The 16,796-nt window shown below is 43.1% G+C and overlaps 1 protein-coding gene across 4 annotated transcripts in view; it reads left to right on the top strand.

The window, feature by feature from the left end:
* Msh3 (mutS homolog 3) overlaps positions 1-16,796 on the top strand; it is a 171,909-nt gene that overhangs the window by 80,817 nt on the left and 74,296 nt on the right. For 2 of the 4 annotated variants that reach the window (XM_076552056.1, XM_076552055.1), the window contains exons 10-13: positions 1,314-1,428; positions 2,127-2,213; positions 9,417-9,501; positions 10,934-11,043. In XM_076552056.1, coding sequence (XP_076408171.1) covers positions 1,314-1,428; positions 2,127-2,213; positions 9,417-9,501; positions 10,934-11,043 — 397 coding nt within the window. The remainder of the gene's footprint in view (positions 1-1,313; positions 1,429-2,126; positions 2,214-9,416; positions 9,502-10,933; positions 11,044-16,796) is intronic. The other 2 variants (XM_006980483.4, XM_006980482.4) reach the window with 1 other exon arrangement.

The following is a 16,796-nucleotide window of genomic DNA, read 5'->3' as shown; positions in this document are numbered from 1 at the left end:
AAGGGTCATTCCACCCCCAAAGGGGTCATGACCCACAGGTTGAAAAACACTGCCCTAGTTTTTATGAACAGCTTTAGTTAAGTAATGAAACATTACATTAGTGATGTACAAAGGTCATGTCGTAATACTTTTTAATTTCTGTAAAAGACGTCAAACAACACAGTTGTGTATAAAGAAAAATGGAGACGTTCCTGTCCTTGTCACTTGTCTATCAAGGGGCCGTCATTGACAGTTTGGTATCATCCTTAAGAGTTGTCTTTGAATGAACCTACTGTGTCCGTGTAGCATTCACAGTTAGCATGTTAGGTGGTGAGAAACACTAGCAGGAAGTAAGGTGGAGAAGAGGGGTGAACTTTTAACAGGATAGCAAAGGAAAGCCTTGCTGAGAAGATGACGTGTGAGAGACGTGGACAGAGAATAAGGAGTTGGGAGGGAAAGCCTTCTAGACACGCAGAGCAGTGGTGTTTCCCACAGTGGCAGCAGTGAGCACAGAAGAGCTAACAGGGCACAGTATGGCTGGGGTAAGGGACAGCAGGACTCTGCACACTGGACAGGGTAGCCGAGGGCAGAAGGTGAGGAACCAGCTTACCATTACAAGACACGGAAGACAGATCCTGGAGGGCCTGGGGGTTTCAGACTTGATGATAACTGCCGCTGAGTTGGGGGAGGTTGGGCTATTTTGAGTGAAGTTGTCTAATGATCTCATATCCGTGTTAAAAAGAATTCCTTTGGTTGCGTTATGAATACTCGATAGGGTGCAGGATGGAGCAGGTGACTGGATGGAATATTCATGGAAGCTGTTGTAATATTCATGGGGAGGGATTGAGGCTGGCTGCACATGTCTCTGCCCAAGGCTGTAGTGATGCGCTATGAACAGCCTTCATGTTAGTGAGGTAGCTGCCGGTTATTCTCTCAAAGGAAGCACATCATAGTCTGGATTTACCGAGATTTATTTAATCATTGCCCTATGGATATTGATTTGGGTTGATTATAATTTTTTTTTTACTGTTGTAAATATTTGTCAATTTACCTTCTTATAATGCACATCCTTGACATATAGATCAGATTATTTATAGTGAAAGTATTTAAACATTTTTCTGATTTGAAAAAAATGTTATTTTCCAAAAATGATTTAGTCTATCAAGAGATGTCTTTGTTTTGCCCATGTCACAAGTTGTTTATTTGTAATCACCATTTGGTTCCAAAATGCCTTCCTAGTATACGTGATATAAATTATTATTTTTATAGATGAGATTTGCTTAATGTGTTCTTATTAGGAGTAATAATATTGAGGATACATATTTTGTTTTTAGGCTCTCAGAGTTTCTCTGGTGTCATTAACTTGGAGAAACCTGTAATCTGCTCCTTGGCTGCCATAATAAGATATCTCAAGGAATTTAACCTGGAAAAGATGCTGTCCAAACCAGAGTAAGTAATGTCTTGAAAGCTTTAAAAAAAAAAAAAGGATGGGAGGATAATATTTTATTACAGTTAAAATATTTTATATGACACATTTAGTGGGTGTCTTGGTTGCTGTTCTATTGCTGAGAAGATACCATGGCCAAGGCAACTCTTATAAAAGAAAACATTTAATTGGGGGCTTGCTTACAGTTTCATAGGGTTAGTCCTATGAAATATAAAATATTATCATCATGGCAGGGAGCATGGCAGCACACAGGCAGGCATGGTGCTGGAGAAGGAGCTGAGAACTTTACATCCCGATCCACAGGCAGCAGGCTGAGAGAGACACTGGAGTCTGGTGTGGGCTATTGAAACCTCAAAGCTCACCCTCAGTGACACACCTCCTCCAACAAGGCCACACCTCCTAACCCTTCTAATTTTCTGATAGATCTGCTCCCTGGTGACCAAGCATTTGAATATATGAGCCTATGGGGGCCATTTCATTCAAACTACCACAGTGGGGATTATACTCAGAGGCTTACCTCTAGAGTACAAGGCTGAACTGCCTTGTACTGTTGCTGGAATAATAAAAATAGCTTTTAATTATACTGTCAAATTGTGTTTGTTATAGATATGTGATAAATTATTCTCCCTATAAAACTGCACTTTGACCAGATTAAGAATCAGTATTACAAAGGATGAATAAATTTTTATCTTTTTTGGAGGCTGGGGACACACCTCCGAGTTCAAGCACTTGTCACTCAGGCAATTGGACCAAGATTTCATATTCTCAGAACTGATGTGAATGCCAGGTGGGTCTCTGCATCCATGTGCACACTCAACTGCACACACACATGGGCTCACACACATGAAAACTTGTTACATACCTGCATACCACACATGCATGTACATGAAAAGAAGAAAAGACAAAAAATTTAAAAAGCTCCAAATTTTCTTATTCTAGGTTTCAGTCATTTCATAGACCACAGAGTTGGAGATTAAAGTGGCCAGCTACTTTAGAGAGATTTTTGTAAAAGGGATCAAGTCTGTACATTTTAGAAATTTCAAACCTGATAACTAGCATTCAAGGAAAACACCATCTTAATAACCAGTGTGCAAATGAAGGCCTTGGTAACTCTCATGCCTTTATATACGCACCTGCACCAGCTTGTCGGTGGCTCGGTCAGGAATCAGCGTTACAGATTCTGCATGACCAAGCTCCTTTCCCACTGGAGCAGATGGGAGCTAGCTCAGTAAAATAGCATTATCTGAAGTTTCTAACAAAGAAATTACTGTGGAGAGTGGAAGAAGAGCAGGTTCCTTGGGAATCTTGTGGCGGTTTTGGTGTGTGTTTTAATAAAATAAACCATCATTTCCCTGGAATGCTTTGTTTTATTTACACCACCTAAATGTCCACCAAGAGGAAAGTAGATTCATTGTGTCAGATTTGTGCAGAGTAATGTAAAACCATGAAAATGACCTGCATGATTCAGCATTAAAATCTTTATGAACAGTGAATCAAGACTAAGATCAGACTGAAGAAAGGAACCACACATTTTTATTATATGAAGTTAGAAGCTTCTGGAACAGAATAGAACATATTTAAGGACAGTAGTGAGAAATGGATGGGGTTGATGAACAATTTCAGACAGTGATTTTTTTCCCCCATGGAGGAGGAAGGAAAACAAGGCTTTGCAGAGGAAGTAGTGTAGTGAGGTTGTAATTGATTCACTTTTTAAATCTGTGTATAGATTATTCTGTACATGTGCAGTAATGACTTTCCATCACTGTGCCTAACATGCCTGAAAGAACAGCTTCCAGGAAGAAAAATTACTTTGGTTCCCAGCCTTAGAGGTGTCAGTCTGTCATGGTGGGGAGGGGGTAGAGGAGCAGTTCACATCATGGCATGGGGGCCTGCACCCTCAACCAGCCAACCTCCTTCCCTGCATCACATTCTGAACACATCCAGGGTTAGTCTGCTCACTAGGCTGGAACTTCCCTAGCCTAGTCTTTGGAAGCACCATTGCAAACACTCATAAGGGGCCTTTATATATCCCAAGCAGCCCAGTCAGCTTGAAAGTTAAGATTAACCATTCCATGTTTTAGTGTGGCTGCAAGGTTGTATTTTTTAAAAGGTTTGAAGCCTAGGATTAGAGCTCATTGGACTGTACTCTAAGCTCCAAAGACAGACTTATGGAGTAGATCATTTGTGTGGCTGACCCTTTGGTCTCTTGGAGAGTAGGTGACAAGGCACCGACCATCAGATTTGCACAGCAGGAGCCTGTGAATGGAGCAGACACCGGATGAGGACACTTGTGTTGTAAACTGGGCTCTGGTGTGTTTGGGAGTAGATGAATATGCTCTCTCATATTTAGTTGGAAGTAACAGCAGCTCTAAGTAATAAAACATGAACTTTGTGTACTAAACTTTGAAAAGCTTCATTTTGAATTTGTATGGTGGATCTTTGCATTAAATCGAATGAAGCTGAGTTTTCCCTTTGCATTTATGTGGTTAGTAGTGTGACATTTTCTCTGTGTGTACTTGGAGGCACCTTTGTGAAGTGATCAGGGAACAGTGACTAAGTGTACCTCTAATTGTTTGCCATTTCAGTGATTCTAGACTACGAAAGACAGAAAAGATGTAAAGAGCTTTAAAGTGACAGGCCCTCCCTTGTGTACACCCCCACAACTCTTTGTAGGCAGACAGTAAAGACAGGATTAATGGAGAAGGCATTGCTCTCTCAAGGCGGACTTGACTCACCGTTGCTGAAATGTCATTGGAAAGCAAGATTAACATGTAAAGATGGTGACCAGGCTGGTCCTGTTTTGCTTAAACATGAAATGCAGTCGAGGTGTTCCACAGGTGGCAGGTGGCTGCCCTCGGAGGGTCGTCCTGAAAGTGTTAATTCTATGGCTTTATGCTTTGGAAGAAGAAAGTCACCGAAGCAAGGACAGGCACTCCTCTCCTTGGACATAGAATTCAGTTGTGTCACTTTACACTTCAGTTGCTGAACTTGTGAGCTTTCTCTTCAAGAGCTAGGCTATCAGGGAAAAATTAACTTGAACTTTGCTTTGTTTAGCAAAGGCTTTCACAGATATTGCTGCGTCTCGTAGAGACCTTGATATGCATTCACTGGAAGGTCACTGTGCCTTTACAACAGAGTTTTAGGTGGTATAAAAAAACCAAACAAACCTAAACCAACCATCTTAGGAGTTGTTTATAAGCACAGGTGAAATGGGGTTTTGTTAAGTAATACAATTTTTGAAGTTACAGAATTGTTTTGAGAATTTAAGTAGGTTTGTTCTAGAGCAAGACAGCATAGTAGTGTAGAGAGACTGTAATGCTAGAGAGTTTTTACTATAGTTTGGGTGCTGAATGTCCCCAAAGGCCCATGTTTTAAGAGTTTGGTCCCAAGTCTGTATTGTTGGGAGGTGATGTAACCTTCATGAGATAGGGCTCAGTGGAGGGAGAGTATCAGGGGTGCGCTTCTGAAGAGGATATTGGGATCCTGGCTCTGGCTCTGTCCTTGCTCCCTAGTCCTGCTGTACTGTCTGGATGCCATGAGGCCCAAGTGTCGTGGAGCCATGCGACTGTGCTGATGCCTCTGAGACCGAGAGCACACTCAACCTTTCCTACGCATTTTGCCACAGCAGTGTAAAGCTGCCTGATGTAGTTGTGACAGAATTTGATGATCACTAAATTCTTAAATTCTGAAGGAATTGGCTTTTTTTTTTGAATTGGCTTTTTTATTGTTGGAAATGCATTTGTTTCCATATTTGGTAGCTCTTATTAAGATCTGTTTGGTTAGAACTTCAAGTAGAATAAGAATGAATGTAACAGAAGTCAAAGTCTGTATTCTGAAAACTGTAAAAATGGTTGAAAAGAGTAAAGAGCACCAAAATAAGTGGAAAGGCATCCCAGGTTCATAGACTGGAAGACAATGCCAGGGAGATCAGCTCCCCGGCCATCTATAAACTCAGGGCAGTCACTGTCAAAGCCCATGCTTTGGAGGACTCTCCACGCTGATTCCCATAGTGCTGTAGCAGTGTGCGCCCCCACCAGCAGTGGAGAAGGGCCTGCTCTGCATCCTTGCCAGCATTTGTCCCATTGGTTTTCTTAATCTTAGCCATTTTAACTGGGGTGTGATGAAATCTCAAGGTAGTTTTAACTTACACTGCCCTGATTGCTAAGCATGTTGACTGACCACATTAAATGGTATTTCTTAGCCATTTTTTTTCTTCTCTTGAGAACCCTGTTTACATCTAACCCCACCCCTTTTTGATTGGGTTGTTTGTTTTCTCAATACTTTGTACATTCTGGTTATTAATCCTGTATGTGATGTATAGCTGGCAATAGTTTTTCCCATTCTATGGATTCCTCACTGAACCTGGTGGGGGCGGGGCGGGGGGCGGGGAAGAGGGGCGGAGCTGGGTATCTGCCTTTGTTTCCCTCTTTAATAGGTTTATTGGTGGCATCGAGGAAATGTCAGTTAGTGTTTGCTTAGTTATGAATCAAGGAGAAGTGAAAGGCCAGTGAAACTGAGGTTTTAGTCTCCTGTGCATCTTAAAATCCACAGATTATTAACAGGCCCAAAGTTGGATACATGATGAATGGATTGACTCTAAAAACCATAGAGATCTTTTGCTCTTTCACATGTGACATAGTAGAGTGTTTTGATTTCTGTTTCTATTTTAAAGTAGTATTTGAATTTGTTCTCTGTAGTTGATTGGCCATTCACGGAAGGTATGTGTTTTTGACTACTCTTCAGAAAGATGGGCTTCTCTTCCCAGCCCCCAGAAAGTAGAGCAGGAGTAATAAAGCCCCTCACATTCCCTCAGCAAGTTTTGTCAAGGTTATTTTCCCCCTCTTTTAAAGCTTGAGGACAGAGAACACCCTGTATATTTCTGTTGCTGAAATATTAATGAAATCTTTTCCCATATGGCTCATAGGATTTCTCTCCAGATTCACACAGCATGAGCTCTGGCTGGATATTGCTTATGAGGTTCCTATCAAAGCACACAGACTTTGGTATCTTCTATGAGTATAAATAATTCAGAATTGTTTGAATATTTTAGACCAGTGATCATATACTATATATTGTTGAGTACCTGAGGATGCTAGCAGATAGAATCTTCAAAATGTATACAATTCCCCCATGGAAATAGGCAGAGGCAAGAAGGAAATTATTATTGTTACTATTTTGCATTTGGAAGGGATAGTCCAAGCTCCACTCTAGAGTTCTTACCCCCAAATTTGAGAAGTCCTCAATGGTTGAGGATTGCCTACTGGTTGATAACTTATTTACGTCAGTGGAGCTGTCAGCTTAATGAATCACCTCTTTACTGTATCCAGTTTGGAATTTAGATTTCTTGTTAGAACAAAAAGAAAAACAGTGACACAAGGCTCATGGCCAGCCAATCAAACACAATTACATGTATAATAACCTCATCACTACTGTGTTTAAAGCATTGTGAACTAACACAGCCAATTTGGTGGTTCATCTCCTGGTTTCTTTTTTCATATTGTTGGTACTGAAAGCATCCAGCAGTTATATGCAGATGCAGTTTCCAAGCCTCCTTCCTGATCCCTTGTCCAGACCAAATTCAGCCACATTTGTAGAGATTTGTTGGCAGGTAGGCACTCAGAAAGTTCTCCAGATTTCAAGTTCTTTTACTTTTTTTGTCTTCTGACAACATTTTACTTAAGTGGTTCCTTTGTATGTCAGATGGTAGGAGCAGCATTTCACTGTTAGAATCAGGATAGTTGGTGGACCAGAGGATGCTTCTAGACTCCTAAGCTTCAGACATCATCTCTCCGGGTATAGACCTTGAGCTCATGGGATTATTACATTGAGCATGTGAGGGTGTGGGCAACTGAGGAATATTTTTGAATCATCTATACATTTTCATTTGGATTTTTTATCCACCAGTCCAAATTTATTTCTCGTTCTTTGTGTTGAGTGATGGAGCCACCGAAGATGCTGCATTATAGCTTCTTTCAGAGTCTGTCTGTCTCATGCCAACTCCATAACCCCCCAGATTCGAATTACCAATCTCTTCCTTCTGTATGTGGTGCCATTGACAGGTGATGCTCTCAGGAGGCGAAGAGGCCATTTAGTGCTTTAATAAAAGAGGCCCATGGACCCCTAGCCACACTGTCTGTGAGGAACAGACCTTTGCAGACTCGAGATTTGTTGGCTCCTTGGTCTTTAACTTCCAGGCCCCAGAACTGTGAGCAGTAAATTTCTCTTGTTTACAGATTGCCAAGCCTAAGGTATTTCGTTATAGCAATCCACATGACTAGAGCAGTAACTAAGTACCTGTTTAGGATCTGTGTCTGACTAGGGTACCCACGTGTTAACTGATCAGTGCTCAGATGTGGTTAGTTTAGCCTGTCAGGAGCAGGAACCATCACAGCTGCCTCCATTTCTATACTGTTAGCTGTTAGATGCCATGGCAGAGTCAGGCTGCCAGCCCTCCTGATTTGGATCTTTGACTGAATTTGCATGAACACCTGTTAGCTATACAGTCAAACACTGCCTAATTGATTCTTCCTGTAAATGATATTTTATAGTTTATAACTGTGCTTGGGGGCTTCACAGACATTTCTGGGGCTTTATGACTCAGGGAAAACAAGCCTAAAGCAGTTTTCTTTAGGAAGGTGGGGCACAGTCACTAAGCAGCTATGGTTCCCTGTCTGTGGTAGCAGAAGATGTGTGGGCTCAAACTGGGAATCCTTGCCTCCAGGGAGCTCGTGTCCATTAAGGATGGTGCAGTTGCAGTCCAAATTACAGTATTTTAAGAAAGTTAACAGCTCTGAGGTGGGAGGAAAGGCCACATATGTGTGCTGTCAGTCAGTTTCAGGGTTGTCACCCTCTGACCATTAACGAGTTCTCTTTGAAAGGCAGAGTAAACTTCCCATAGGTAACTTGCTCCTAGGATGTGGTAAGTTATTTTTCTTTTCCAGGGCCCTTGGCCTTGGTTGGAGGAATCTTCTAGAAGCAAAGAGGTCCTTTCATGAGCACTACCAGCTTGGGCTCTGATTGTACATTCTCTGCATTCCTGGGAGAGGGCTTGTTTCTATAGGTGGATGGAAATTGGAGTTACTTAAATCTCCTTACCCTCAGACGTGCTCTTAGGATGTGGTGTAAACACAAACACATTCCCTCTATGACTTTAATGACTCGACGTGACGTTTCTCCCCTTGAAAGTAAGCCATTAGTAGTAAGGCGTGGTGGCATATGTTTGTAGTCACAGTGCTTGGGTGGCAGAGGCAGGAGGATCACGAATTCAAGTCTAGGTTGAGCTACATAGTGAAATTGATACAAAAAACAACCAAAGCAAGCCGCCAATCACTAGTTCTCTCTAACGCTGTTGGATTAGCTGGTAAGGAAAATTGAGTTACTGTATTAGTAATGTGTTGATTAATACTTTTTTGTGTGAATTAGAATTGTATATGTGTTTTAAAATCAGTTATCAAGGCTAATTTGAAATTAATAAATTTTTCTGGGAGTTGCAGGAACATAAGGGGTGTACGAATCCTTTAACTGTGTTTAAAGAAATCGCTTTTGCTACTTTTCTGTTTTACACTCACTAAGCATTGGCCGCATTAATATGTATTGTTAATTATAGAGGAAGAAACATTTTAAAATTTTTACTAAGATATTCTCATGCTGGAGAATAAGGGAGGTCTTAGGTGTGTTGACTTATGTAGTTAATTGCATAGTTTTGCGTGAAGAAACCACCATGTCCTCCGCGAGTGATAAAATCTACTTGTTTCTGTTCTTGGAGATGGGACCACACTTGCAACTTTGTCCCCTTTCCTGCCTTTCTGTGTTCTCAGTGTCACAGCGGTGACGTCAGTGAAGACAGGGTCCTGCAGCCTCTCGTCTTGTTCCTTTTGGGTTGATTTCCAATGAAAATGCTGATTTTTGTCGAGTATCCCTGCATTGTTTCTAGTTCCTAATTAAAATGTCTGTGCTCACCTGTGGGCTTGTTACATTTCGTCTTTTTCAGGCATTTTAAACAGCTGTCAAGTGGAATGGAATTCATGAGAATTAACGGAACAACGTTGAGGAATCTGGAAATCCTGCAGAATCAGGTCAGGATGACGCAAAGGCTAGTTGACTAAAACTGACTTGTAGTAAGCAAAGAAGGAAAGATTGGAGTGAGGGAGCAGCCTGTTTTAAGAGTGCAGCCTGTCTGTCACCTGGTGTTACTTCTGACGGTGGTACCACTTGGGGTGGGCAGACGACAGGCTGTTGTTTTTAGTAATTGAAGGACATTGCATTCTGATGTTTCTACAGCAAATATTTCTTAGAATGGGTGTTGTCTTTGAAGATTAATATGAAGGGTTTGTCTTCATCCAGTTGATAAGTGTTTTTCCTACACACATTTAACTTCTTGGTAATGCCTGCACTCTTGTTTCATTATTTGCATATGAGACAAGTTACTGTGATGCTCAGCTTGACTTGTGAAATGCATGGGATCCCATCTCACAAGCTCTCATTACTACTTACTTGCCCTTTATCAATAATTTAAGACCACAATGGAAACATTTAGATTGCTGCTATTATTCACTTTTAAATTCTTACTGGGAAAACTGGAATATAAGCCAGTGTTGTAACAAAATCTCAAAGAAACAAAGTGTAATTCCAGGTAAATTCTAGATTACTCGGTGAAGGAGTAGAGTCTTCTATATGAAGTGTTTTCAAGCCTGTCCAAATACTCATCACTGCATCCATGTAAATACTGGTTTGTTTTCTTGAATCTTGTTTCCTCATCTTCTCATCTGTCCCGTGTAGTCCAGCTCTTTTTTATTGAGGAACATTTTTGTCTGTCTGTCCTTCTGTAATGGAGGTGCTGTGACCCCTGAATCCTGCTCTAGGTGGCTCTCCCTAGCTCTTCCCACCAGCCCTTGATAGGAAACAGGAAGCAGGATGAAAGCTTGTTCTGTGGCTGGAGGAGTTCCCCACAGAGCCTGTGGACATGGCCCTCATTTCTCCTTGTTCCTGTCACATCGCAAGCAGACCTACGAGAGTCACTTCTCAAATCCAGTTCCCAAGGCAGAGTCACCTGTCACCGTCCAGGTCGGGATGTGGGGTCTAGTGGACACAGAGACTGAGAACTACTGTCCACTCTTTACCTCTGCAGCCTGCTGTGGCCTCATCAGCAGAGGCTTCAGGGTAGTTTATTGACGGTTAACCAAGGCTGCACACTCCTTTGTGTATGTGGGATCTATCAATGCTTTCCCTTGTGTGAATGGGTGCCTCTTCCTTCCCCGCACATTAAATGAGCACTTCTTAGGAGGAGCATGTTATGCTGGGCATGTGCCATGTTTAAAATCAGGGCTGAGGATGCTTGGTGGTAGGACAGTTGCCTGGCATGCAGAAGCCCGCTGTTCAGTGACTCCGCTGAACACCATTAGGATGTGGACTAACTAGAGCACATCAACAGCGACACAAATAGAATACTGCACATATTGTAATCTCTAATTGTCTCATTAATAGAACTTGTTTTCTGATCTCTTTCAGACTGATATGAAGACCAAAGGAAGTCTGCTCTGGGTTTTAGACCACACTAAGACCTCATTTGGGAGGAGGCAGTTAAAGAAGTGGGTGACCCGGCCACTGCTTAAATTAAGGTGAGAGGAATTGGTGTGGGTGTTTAAACTGTGAATAAAAAACTGTGAAACTGAAAGTATATTAGCTTCTTTGAAACGAAAGTGACCATTGGCTAATAACATCACAGTCTTAAATGTACAAGAATCATATTTTAAAACTGACAGCGGACTGTCTAATAGTACTGAGAGCCAACCCCATCCCCCACAGCAGTCAAGAGCAAGCCTGCTCGCGGATCGGAAGCTAGGGGTGTTGTTGGGGATAATCTGGTTGGTTTGGCAGCAGCAGTGTGGGGGTGTACTGAGGGAAGGGGGAGAAACGGCCAGTGCCTTCTGTGGAGGACGTCGAAGGTGAGACTTCGAAGGCGCTAGCTAAGGAGAGCTGACTGGCTGTGGTCAGAGCTGGCCTTGTTGTGGAGAGGACTACATGGCATTGCTGATAAGGCTCTCACCATCGTGGAGCAGTGTTGAGGGCCTGAGCTGAAGAAGGACAGTTTTGTTGCTGTGGTAGCCGATGTGAAGGTCCTTCTGGGAAGGTACTTGAGACCAGTTCCTCCGCCGGCTGTCCAGTGTCTGCACGTCAGAATGTTCTGGGATCTTCATTGCAATGCTTGGGTCTAGCCCCACATTTTGGGATCAATTGGGATCTGTGTTCTGGCTGGGAGCTAGAGTTCTTAGGTTCCCAGATGACGGATACGAAGGTAAATGTGGGAACTCCTTGGAACTGTGTGTGGCCCACGGAGGTGTTCAGTTAATTTTTACTGAGTGGATGCTTTGTAGTTATTGGGCTCTTATTATGTGTCAGTATTCCATACTCAAAACCCCTCTCTACCTGGGTCCTTGACTTGAAGGAACAGACCTTGAAAGCCTCAAAACCCTGCTTGGTGTCTCATGGCCCATAACAGTAATGGCCAGCTGTAACCCTGCAGTGACCCTAGAGCCTGAGCAGGCCTCGGCCCTCGTCCTGACCCTCACGCAGTATGACTGAGCACACCCTGAGTTGTGGTGGAACAGCAGAGCTGGCTGTGTGCTGTGTTTGCTAAGTGAGCCGATCCTCGGGGGGCCTCAGTGCTGCTGTCCTGGGGAAAGCGGTAATTCTACCCCCCACTGAGCTCTCTACCCGATAGCAGGTGTCTGCTGAGGGCCTTTATGCGCCTTGCGATTCTCTCTGTAATCTTTAAAATTTTATTTATTGATTTATTTATTTATTTATTTATGTGTGTGTGTGTGTGTGTGTGTGTGTGTGTGTGTGTGTGTGTACAGGTGCCCACAGAGGCCAGAAAAGGGCATACAATCCTTTGGGCACTTGTGAGCTGGCTGTTACGGGTGGTGGAAACTGAATTCAGGTCCCCTCTCAGGGCATCAAGGGCTCTCATCTCCCGAGCCACCTCTTTCTCCAATCTCCTGCTCTGCCTCTTTTAAACCTCGGTATCCTTAGCTCCATTCTACCTGAGGATGAGCAGGTAGCCACTGTCTTCAGTCACATCATGATACGTTCTAAGATGTTACCGATGACAACCCGGTCACTTCAGATCACCGAGCTGTTCTAACGTCCGCAAGACGTGGGGAACTTGTGAGACAAAGGGGAAACACCACGTGGGTCTCTTCTTTATAGTCGTGTTCAGATGAATCTCAAAGTCCTACAGAGGAGAGGAGGTAGCTTTGTGTTGCTTCGCTGTGGACAAGGAGGTAGGGTATTCGCCATGGCTGGTGGAAAACCACTGACACGCCATGGTTCTCACCCTGGTGGGAACAGGCTTGCTAGAGACTTTTTCCTGTACATTAAACATGTTTATTTCTAGCTTTGTTTTGTTTTTGTGTGTATGTTTCACAGGAGTTAATTTGAGATAAAGTCAATAGACCATGTTTGCTACTCTTTGGGGCTTGAATTCGGTTTCCTCTGGGATCCTCCTTTTCTAGAAAGGCCAAAAGAAGGTGTCCCGTACTATACCTGATGGTTTTTAAGTTTAAATTTTTATTTATCTAATTCATTTTTACATTTGTTTAATTTGGGTATGTGTCTATGTGTGTGCTACTTGCTTGAATGTAGAAGTCAGAAGATAACTTGAGGAGTCAGTTCTCGGCTTCCACCATTAGGCTTCTGGGAACGGAACACAAGTCATCCAGCTTGGCAGCAAATGCCTTCACCGCTGAGCTGTCTCACCAGCCCTAAGGTCACTCATTTTCTTTCTTCTTTTGCTCCTCTCCCTTCTCTCCTTCCATTCTTTTCTTTTAGTGTGTGTATTAACAAGTGTGTGTGTGTGTGTGTGTGTGTGTGTGTGTGTGTGTGTGTGTGTGTGTGTCTGTGGAGGCCAGAGACCTTTCCTCAGCAGACATTTAACTCCTGGTCATCTCAGATAGGCTGTCTGAATGCCCCAGAGATCTGGCTGCCCCAGAGCTCCATCTGTTCCTATGCTGCCCAGTGAGCGCCCCTCCCCCCAAGTGCTGGAATTAAAGGCGTGAGCTGCCGCCGCTGCCGCCGCCGCCGCCGCCGCCGCCGCCGCCGCCACCACCACCCAGCTTTAATGTTAAAAATTTGCTGGGAGAAACTTTTTCTCTTTTGTTGGAATATTTGTTTAGCCAGGAATGGAAATGCTGTACGTAAGACGGTGTTGCAGCATCTTGCTTCCTGTCAAGTCCTGTGGAATCATGGTGGAAGTTACTAACTCTCTCAACCATCTAGAAAAGCCAGGCTGCTCTGATAAAGAAAGCAGTGTCTGCTTCTAAATGTATGTGAAAGGTCTGACTCCTCGCACCTCGGAGGACATCTGAGTTTTTTGTTTTTTTTTTTTTCCTCAGCAACATTTGGAAGCTATTTGAGGTTCTATTTATACAATCTGAACTCCACAATGGTGGTAAAGATGGTTTATAAGTTTTCTGGGGCTCCTGTGACAGAGTACCATGCACTTGATGATTTTGGTCATGGTGATGTATCGTCTCATGATTTCTAGGCTAGAAGCCAAAGATGAAGGTGTCAGTGGGGTGAGTTGATTCTCTGAGGGCCGAGAGCGTTAGTCCCATCCTCTTTCCTAGTTTGCTGGGACTCTTCTTCTCTTGGTTTTGGACTGCATCATCTTGATCACTACCTTCACAGTCTAAGGGTGTGCAGCTGGTGTGCATCTCTTCTGGTGTCCTGTTAAATAAGATGACCTCATCACAGCTGTTTACAGCTGCATGAGCCCTGTTTCCATGTAAAAGTCTGAGAGCTAAGATTTCAAAATCTCTCTCTCTTGGAGGGAGCATACAATTCAACCAATAACAAACAGGCTGTACATTTCAAATTTTCCCTCCATTTGGCATAAGTAGATTGGATGTAGCCATCATTTAAATATTTTGTATACAGATTTGATATCTGAAGTAAGATTGTAAGGAACCCCAGAATTTTGTAAATTGTATAATTCTTGTACTTTTTATATCTCCAGTGCATTTCTCTGAAAAATCACTACCCATCTTCTCTTTGAAAAACATCCTTGTAGCTCTTTAGGTGAGATATTTATGAAAAGGATTGGATTGATTTTAAGGATGAAAGAGAAATATTTTTACATAATTTTTAAAGCAGAGGAAGTTTCTGTGCATAGAAAGAAACAGAGGTCTTTTTTCTTTTAACATTTGAAATCCTAGTGTAAGACTACAGAGAAGAAAAGCTTCCGAGTGGAGTGGACTGAGGAGCTGTGGTCTGTGCGGACAGGCAGGGCAAGTACTGTTGGAAGAGCTCTGCACTTTGGGTTCTCAGAAAGACCAGGAGAGAGAAGCGGTGGGGTGGCAGCCCATCTCACTGCTGCGTGCCTGATCCAGGTTATCTATTGATTTCCAACCATCCTCAGAGTAAGTCGATCGATCGATCCTTCTTTTTAATAGATGAGGAAAACGAAGACTGGTTAATAATCCAAGGCCATCTGGCCAGGCACGTAGGTAGGTCAGTGTTTAAAAGCACAGTGCTGTGAGACTTAAGCTCAAGTTCCGATTTCCTTAAGTTTTGTCACTTTGAACATGTTGTCACCTTTTCTATGCCTCAGTTTCTTTCCCTGTAACATAAGAATTAACCATGCCTACCTCATACCTACCTCCTATGAAGATCAAATGAAATACTATTTACAAAGGATCAGAATGCTGCTTTAGTGTGAGCGTCATGGTCAGAAGACATCTGTGCTCATTTCTCTGGTAAAAATGCAGAAGCACAACAACAAAGTAAATTGTCTAGTTCTATATCGTTCTATTATATACCAGTTAAAATGAATGATCTAAATCTACATAGATGTGCATGGATGGATCTCAAAAAACAGTGTGAAAATGCTGTCACTTACTTAAGTCTTACAACTGTGATATCTTCAGGGGCTCAGACAGGAGTGTAAAATATGAAACCTAAAGCAGAAAGGATGTTTATTGGTATTGCGGCAGTGGTCACTTCCAGGAAGGTAGAAATAGGAAAGAGGACATGGGTCACATGGTGGTTCACATGTGGTCATGTGTCAGTAATGGATACATTGTGAAAAGTGTTTTGTGACCTTCCCAGGCATGTCCTGTGCTGGCTGGTTTTATGTCAGCTTGACACAAGCCAGAGTCATTTTGAACGAGGGAACTCAGTTGAGAAAACACCCTCACTAGATTGGCCTGTGGACAAGCCTGTGAGGCAGATGCTGATATGGGAGAGCCTTGCTCATGGTGGGTGATGCCTCCCCGAGGATGGTGGTCTTGGGAGCTATAAAACACTGCTGAGCAAACTGTGGCGAGCAAGCCAGTCAGCAGCACTCTTCCATGGCTTCTATATCAGTTCTTGCCTTAAGTACCTGCTCTGAATTCCGTCACGAAGGACGGTTACCTAGCAATGTAAGATGAAAAGGTCCTCCATTGAGGCGTGGCCCTCGCAGATCCAGCTGGAGAGCAGCAGCTGCTTTCTCTCACAGCAGCCATCCACTGTTGCACAGGTGGATACTTCCTGCCGACACTTTGCTTCTGTGGTCTGTAGGCTTCCCAGCTGGATAGGACAGTTGGTGTCCCCACCCCGCTCCGCAGCAGTGTGCATAGGACCTGCCAGGACTGTGAATGCTGTCTAGGAGGGAGTTACTTTCCAGCTTGGTTCCAGCTTGATTGCTCTGTATCTGGCAACCAGTGCCCTCAGCAATGGGGTCTTTTCTTCTCATTCTGGTCAGTGATTAAGAGTACTGACAAGAGGCTGTGGTTGTTTTGGGGCCCCTGGCCTCCTCTCTTAACTGGCTCCGACGGACAGGGACCACATCTAGGACAGGGAGTTTTGTTTTTTAACCCATTGCTTCTAGGAGCAGGGTAACTACCTTTAGTCTCTCTTTTGTGTTTTTATTTCGATTCAAGATGGTTGGTTTCTTTCTATACTACCTTTTTATAATCCTTTATTTGGATTAATCCTTTCCCATGTTCCCCTTTGTTCCTCCAGTCCCCTTAAACTTTCCACCTGCCCAGTTTTCTCCCTTTAAACTTTATTTTTATCTATATTCTACTGTCCCTTCCCCCAGTTTCCTGTTTCCATAGGTAGGTGCTCAGTTCTCCATGTTAAACAAACAGAACTAAAGCTAGCCTCCATATTGGAGAGAGCTTGCTGTGTTTGTCCTGGGTCCAGGTACCTCGGGCAGCACAATTTTTGCAGTTTCATCTATTTACATACAAATTGCGTAGTTTCATTTTCCTATGTGGCTAGATCAAAGTATTGTATGTGTGAACCACGTTTTCATGTCTGGTCATCGGGCTGCTTGTATTCCCTTACTGTTGTGAATACAGCAGCAGTGAACATGATGTGCTGGTAT

Source organism: Peromyscus maniculatus, chromosome 15 (genome assembly GCF_049852395.1).
Source record: "Peromyscus maniculatus bairdii isolate BWxNUB_F1_BW_parent chromosome 15, HU_Pman_BW_mat_3.1, whole genome shotgun sequence".
Lineage (NCBI taxonomy): Eukaryota > Metazoa > Chordata > Mammalia > Rodentia > Cricetidae > Peromyscus > Peromyscus maniculatus.
Note: the sequence above shows the minus strand (reverse complement) of the source record. Positions and strands in the feature narration are given on the sequence as shown.